The 6,813-nt window shown below is 36.0% G+C and overlaps 1 protein-coding gene across 7 annotated transcripts; it reads right to left on the reverse strand.

The window, feature by feature from the left end:
* Nucleotides 1–331: 331 nt before the first annotated feature.
* LOC108991691 (NAC domain-containing protein 96-like) lies at nucleotides 332–6,296 on the reverse strand. Of its 7 annotated transcripts, none has more exons than XM_018966032.2 (6): nucleotides 6,204–6,296; nucleotides 4,842–5,082; nucleotides 3,675–3,901; nucleotides 3,407–3,574; nucleotides 2,407–2,722; nucleotides 332–1,120 (listed from the first exon to the last, which is right to left on the reverse strand). In XM_018966032.2, exons 2-6 carry the CDS (start codon nucleotides 4,999–5,001, stop codon nucleotides 837–839), a joined length of 1,155 nt encoding a protein of 384 aa, XP_018821577.1. In that variant the 5' UTR covers nucleotides 5,002–5,082; nucleotides 6,204–6,296; the 3' UTR covers nucleotides 332–836. The 7 variants fall into 7 exon arrangements, with proteins under 7 accessions (XP_018821577.1, XP_018821572.1, XP_018821576.1 ...); XM_018966027.2 differs by having other exon boundaries at nucleotides 4,842–6,134; nucleotides 6,204–6,289; XM_018966031.2 differs by having other exon boundaries at nucleotides 5,908–6,279.
* Nucleotides 6,297–6,813: the final 517 nt, after the last annotated feature.

Here is a 6,813-nt window from a genome sequence, read left to right on the forward strand (position 1 = left end):
GAGACCATTCTCACTGCAGCCATTCAGCAGAAGGAATGGGAATACACAACTCCTTCCTGATGTCTATGAATATAATTACAAGTGTAGTTAAAAAGAAAAAAAATCAAGCCTAAATAAATGTACTACTCAGTGTAGTTTAAGAGATTATTAAAACAATTTCATGTTTTCACTTTCAGTTTTTCTATCCCGGGTAATGATATACCTATAACTCTTTTACAACTCATTTCATAATCAATCAATACAAACATGCCACTTCAATCAAAATGAAACCCAATTTTTACAAAATTAGCCTTCATTTAATCCAATTCTGAAGGAGGACGTAAAGCAGAAAGGATGCACAACAAATTTTAATCTACTGCTTTATAGAGCAATAATCAAGTACTACAAAAGCACTCACCAAAAAGAAGAACAAATAAAAAACACAAGTTCGTAAGAAATACAAGTAGCTTACAACAAGAAACGGCAGAAAGAGCTCCATTCTTCTCCTAGAATATATAAGATAAGAAAATCAGTTTCCTACCTTTGGTTTTCCTTAAAATTAGTCTCCAATTCCTGCCTCAATATAAAATGACACCTAAATCTGTGTACCTTTGCTCTTATTAGCTAATCTGGTATACATAGTTGCCACAACCTTGCTAGAATAGACTTCATGACCAATGACCTTGCTGATGTTGGACCATACTGCTAAAAAATGCATAAATTCACTTCGGAAAAAGATTCCCTCAAGTTCTCTCTGTGACTTGAGGCCAGAACTTGAGGGAATCTCGATCCAATCCATTTACTTCCTACTGAAATGGGTTATACACGAATGCTATCTGTATTACCTCTAGGAAGATCTAGAATGCCATAAAGCACAGATACTTCATAAAATTTTTCTTTCTGTCAACAGCAGCCCTGTTTTCCCCATCTGGAGCTTCTATATGGCTATTGAGTGATGCGGTCACATTGCGAGAATTTGATGATGGGCCTTCATTCCCAAAATTTGTCTTCGGATTTTTTATGGCACGATTGAAACTGTTATCTATGACTTGACCGCATGCAGCTGATTTTGGAATAAAACAATCAGTATTGAGGATTTCTTCAGGTGCCAACATGTTTCTTCCACCAGTAACAAGAGATCCTACAGAGCAAACATAAAATAAATTGACTAATGTATATGCCCGCCAAAATTGTTAAGAGAAAACAGCAGCATAGATCGAGGTAGGAGGATTCTCTGTTTACAGCAATGAAGGAAAACTTCACAAAAACACAAACATGGATTTTTTTTATTGGCACTGGGTGGTGTCCAAGAATAGTGTCTCAACTAATCCTGGGAGTGCAGAGGCCCTCGGCAAGGAGTTTCCCGCAAGTGCACCTTAGGTAATTTAAGGAAAAAATTCACCCAGTTCAATGGACCCTAGGAATTGTTTGCACCTTAGATCTGAAGGAGCATACCACCAAGACCAAAGCCTTTACCACTTGAGCCAACCCCTAGGGGCTAGTGTAAGCATGGATGTTAATTGTGACAAGAGTGGTATACTTGTCTAGAAACACAAGATTTCAGCACTAACTAATAGATAGGTTACACTGCAATAGATCGCACACCTACTTAGCACGCATTGAAAAAAAAAAGGACTTGAAATCTCAATCTCACCAAAAGCACATATATCTGTCTCACTTGACATCCCAATGACATCTACAAGAAATGGCTCAAATGGGGCTCAGGAAGCCTAGTTGCTGTGGACAAGCACTTGGATTTAGCGAAAGACCAGAGTTCTAAACCTCAGATATCAAACAGTACTACATTATGAATTCGACAAATTGGTGCTGTATAGTTGACTACAAGTTGAGGAAATTAGAACTAAGAATGTATTATGTTTCTCGAGCATACCAAAAAAACTTGTCTTTACCTAAATTTTTAAGGTAATACTTAATCTTTGAGTTCCAACCAGAAAACTGTCATCAAGGACTAAAAGGCAACAAATTTTGACCGAAAATATTTCATATACAACAAGAATGATATCTAAAGGTCACACGACAGAGAAGAAATTTCCAGTTATAAAAAAGAAATGAAAAGAAAAGAAATTTCTCGAATCAGAATGTAATCCCATTGGACTGGAAAGGAAATATACTTGCTATACATCAAATAGTCTAAGCAATTATGCCACATTCTAAGGAGCGATGTTCACCAAAATCAAAACTCACAAATCGGAAAACCATGTGACTGCTGAGGTTAAGGTAGCATATAAATAACCAATAAAATCCTCTATGATAAACACCATAATCCCATATTTAAAGGAATTACCCTAGAATTCTAAGGTTAAAGGATGTCCATTTTTATTTCAAGAAATATAATAACAATAACAATTATAATCAAGACACCAACAGATAACGTGAAACAGAAGACTGGTTAAAATATTTACAGACCTGAAGTGGGTGGAAACATGACGCCCTCTTCTGGTCTGAGTGATGAAGAGACAGCGAATTTCAAATCTACATCCTTCTGGCTATCTCCACACTCTAGGTCTTGCAACAAAGCCAATGCATCAAAACATCCATCTGATGACATGGTCACGCAACTGGAATTTTCTGAACTTGAAGAAGGCGATGCTGGATTATCAAGATCCAATAACTCCATGTAATCACCTCCAGAAAGGTAATCTACTTCAGGCAGATTTTCTAGCCAAGGCTCTGGAAATCTCTCTGCCAAAGCCAATCTGCTCGTGCTGTCATCCTCAATTACCTACAAAATGTAGTAACCCCTCAACATTCAGAGAGAACCTCCCCCAATCCACCCCAAAAAGAAGAAACCAACCACCACAAATGGAAACAAAAGGAGTAATATCTTTTGCTGCAGTCCCAGTAATAACCAACAGATAATATTATTCGAGACTTCTCTATACATCAAAGAATGACTTATGTTCTCAATGCATTATCAACCAGAATTCTCCTTGTCACTCTAGTAGGGAAACATCTCACCTTGCAATGAAAAATCATGCATAGCATAAATTTTTAGGTTGTGGCAAAAGCAAAACAAAATCAGCTTAAATGTGTATGATTCAGATATAAGAAATCCAGAAATTCTCCCAATTTCGAAGAATGATTGCTAACCAATAATTTCATTGCTTCATTGGTTGAGGCATTTGGTAATAGCGGTTTTGAGTAGTCTGAGAAATGTACCAATGATGATATGAAGGCAAAAAGGGAAATCACCAGGCCCCTATGTAGAAGCCAAGAACTCAGAATATTATTAAAAGATCCCCATTAAAACCTATAAAAAAATCCCATTAAATTCATGCAATACCAGCTACTAACTAAATAGAGTCATATATATATGTAAATATTGATGTCTACCATCAACTAATAAGGCTGCAATATCCAACCCAAGCTGCCAGACATGAAGGCCAGGAAGCTAAATTTGACGTACCTGAGGCTTGCTTGTGGAACTTTGTCCAATACTACTTTCAGCAGCAACTGATTTAGCAGGGTGAACATAATTCTCACTTTGAATACCACTGCTAGCCAGTTTCTGTTCCATTTCATGGTTTTGGCTTTGCTCACCACCAAGGAAGACTCTGCATAAGAAGTTTGCTTCCTGCACATTATCCAACCACACTGGCAGTTGAATGGAAGGTTTGGTTAATGATGAAAAGAAAAAGACATTCATCGCAGTGCCAACGGATTCCATAGAATACCTTTGCCTTGCTGCCTTCACATGGTTCTCTCTGCAATATCCTGTGCTTATGCATCACCCAATCAGTTTTACACCCATGAGGAGCTTGGCCTTCATAAAATTCGAGAGTAGTTCTCAAACCAGTAATGACAGAGTTTGAGAAAATTTCACAAGCATTCCCTTTGGTCTTCCAGAACCCAACTTTGTTATCTTTGATCTCCTCAGAGCAGATGAAAAACCAAATTCCATCTGAATATATCCAATTACCATCTAACTTCATAAGCTTCTTTCATTATTAAGCCAAGCAGGCCCGGCATTTTATATGAAACCGATGTTCCCAAAGAAAAGCAGCAGTATGCTATTAGTATGATGCACTATGTTCAAGAAAAGTAATTAGCTCTATTTAAGTGGTAGTCCTTCATTTAAAGGAATGCTTGATATGGGGCATTACTAAATTGAAGATCATTATTGCAGCCAAACTAAAACCATGGTGCAAATATAATAGTTCAAAACATAAAATCAACAGCCAGAAATACATTAATCAGATTTAGAGATGTACACTAAATTGAGCATGTGCACCTCTTCTCTTACAACCAAAGGTTATTCAGTTAACTAAGTATAGCTGGAACATTTTCTTCTCCAAAAGTACATGATTACCACTAACACACAGCTCTTAACATCCCACTAACCAGATATCAAGAAAGAAATGAAAGTCAAGCCATACATATAGTTAGCATAGATGTCGCAATACAAGCATTTAGATAGATTTTTTTTTCCAAGAGTGAGAAACCAAAATGGCGACTTAAGAATATATATATATTTTTTTGATAAGTAAGAAAGATATATTGCTCAAAGAATAGGCCTAGCCCAGTATGTACAATAGAGAACCCTGCCTAAGAGGGCGCAATGGCGACTTAAGAATATAACAAGACTGTAATCTTTGCAGCTAAATGATAGAAGTTTGGAAGCAAAGAATGAAAAATGACTATGACATATACTATGGATGCATATCAGTGTATGCTTGTGATCCCTCAACCCAACCAAAATAAAATAAAATATAAGATGACAGAGTGCAAAGAGGCATTAAACAGAGGGACGTATAGTCGGAGAGAAAAGGGGGTGGGATATGAAAGTACCAATAGCTGACATATTATCAAGATATGATGATCTAAAAGAACATACCACTTACCAGGTAGATTTGAGGGCATGTACAGGAAAGGATTTACATCTGTTATCACATTGCTTGGGAACTGGGATCCAGAGATCATTTTCTCGAAAGATAGAAAGAGCTCCTCATCAGTACAATTTGATTTTAAATATCCGAGAGAGGCAACTGCTGGAGAAGACATTGTAAGACAATCCAAAAGGATGGGAAACAAAATTCCGACCAAAATCTCGGAGTTTAGATTGCAAAAGAAAGGTTCGTCAATCTGGCAAAGAAAATAACTAATTAGATGGGTAGTCAAATACCAAGTAGCAAGTTGCCAATTACGATTCAGAAAATAATAATAATAATAATAATAATGATGATAGAAGAAGAAGAGTATTGTAAAACTGGGAAAATATTTTCTTTTAATTTCAGCAAGCAAGTAAACCTCAAAGTTCATTAACGAGAAGCATGTGGAATCCATGGACCGTGTCCATTTGGGATCAATACCGGATGCAACAGATAAAAGAAAAGAAAAGCAAAAAAATACAAAAATGAAACCACTAATTTTTAAGAATGGAATTTGCATACAAAATCTCAAGTTCAGATTTTTAATCGGTCAGACAATTTTTCAGCTGCTAGCTAACAGCACCCCACCTGGATAGTTCAAGAACAGAAATATGCATTACCTAGGAAAATAGTTAAATTCAGACATAGTAAGCAAAGATGAGTTAATGAGAAAAAGTTAATCACCTCTCAATTAAAAAGAAAATATAGTCTTAAGACTCTCTCTCTCTCTCTCTCTCTCTCTCTCTCTCTCTCTCTCTCTGTGTTTTGTGTGCATTCAAGAAATCAAAAACTAAAATGAATAATTCTTTAACCAACGCTACCCACCGTCAGAAAGTACTCGGAAATAAAATTACATGCCCTTGAGGCTCTAACAAGATTCCTTCAGATAAGAATCCTAACCTACTGAGTCTCAAAAAAGAAAAAAAGAAAAAAGAGAATAAATAACACCGAAATCTGAGTTCTAATTTTAAGGAATTACGGGAAACTTGGGAAGTTAGATAAGATAAAATCAGAATTGATCAATTGAGTTGGAACTTGCGAGACGAATAGCGACGGATGAGGAAAGATGAACTGTTCCTGTTGCCTCGTTTTGTCTCACCAAAAAGACAAAGCGCGTTAGAGGGTGTCCGGCGGTTAAAGAACAACGAGATCGTAGTTCCAAAGGAAAAATGGAAAGTTCGATCAGTTGAGTTGAAGCTTGCAAAACGATTAACGCCCGTCGGTCGGATCGACAAAGCCGAATCGCTTATGTTGCTTCGTCCGTCTCTACACAGAGACGAAGCGCGTTAGAGGGGAAGAATCTGCGGCTAAAGAGGCGGTCGGCGAAGTTCGAACCTGCTAAGATGAATAGCGACGGATGAGCTAAGACGAAGCGCTCCAGTTGCTTCGCTCCTCCGCCTCAACACCTAGAAATAGCGCGTAAATTGGGAGGCCTGGCCTCGGCATTTTATAGAGGCTGAGGATGTCGAGTGTTGAGCGACACTAACTGCCTTTTTTTTTTTTTTAATTATTATTATTATTATTATTTTAAATTACATTTAAACGTTAGATTAATTTGAGTTAAATTGAATTGAGATAAAATAATATTAAAATATTTATTTTTTAATATTATTATTATTTTAAAATTTAAAAAAATTAAATTATTTATTATATTTTATATTTAAATTTAAAAAAATTATAATAATAAATTAAAATAAATTAAAATGGATTTAAGAGCCAAACGAAGACAATGGAATGCATTGAACTAAGGTATAAGGGTGGCACACTCCAAAAACTATTAATTAAAAATAGAATAGAACAAGAATAATAATAAAAATAAAAATGTGGAAATTACTTTTATATGTATTTAATTGAAAAATACTTTTGCAAATCATACTGATAAGATGAAGATTATGGCAGGAAGGCCATGATTATTTGAAAATTTTTTACTTGTATTAAAGGAGTT

The sequence above is a fragment of the Juglans regia genome, chromosome 15 (genome assembly GCF_001411555.2).
Source record: "Juglans regia cultivar Chandler chromosome 15, Walnut 2.0, whole genome shotgun sequence".
Lineage (NCBI taxonomy): Eukaryota > Viridiplantae > Streptophyta > Magnoliopsida > Fagales > Juglandaceae > Juglans > Juglans regia.

Coding starts and splice junctions, on each gene's coding strand:
- LOC108991691 (XM_018966027.2), bottom strand. CDS start 5,388: ATGCAAATTCCATTCTTAAAAATTAGTGGTTTCATTTTTGTATTTTTT. Junction 2,723..3,406: donor GTTCCACAAGCAAGCCTCAG/GTACGTCAAATT, acceptor TACATTTTGTAG/GTAATTGAGGATGACAGCAC. Junction 1,121..2,406: donor CATGTTTCCACCCACTTCAG/GTCTGTAAATAT, acceptor TTTGCTCTGTAG/GATCTCTTGTTACTGGTGGA.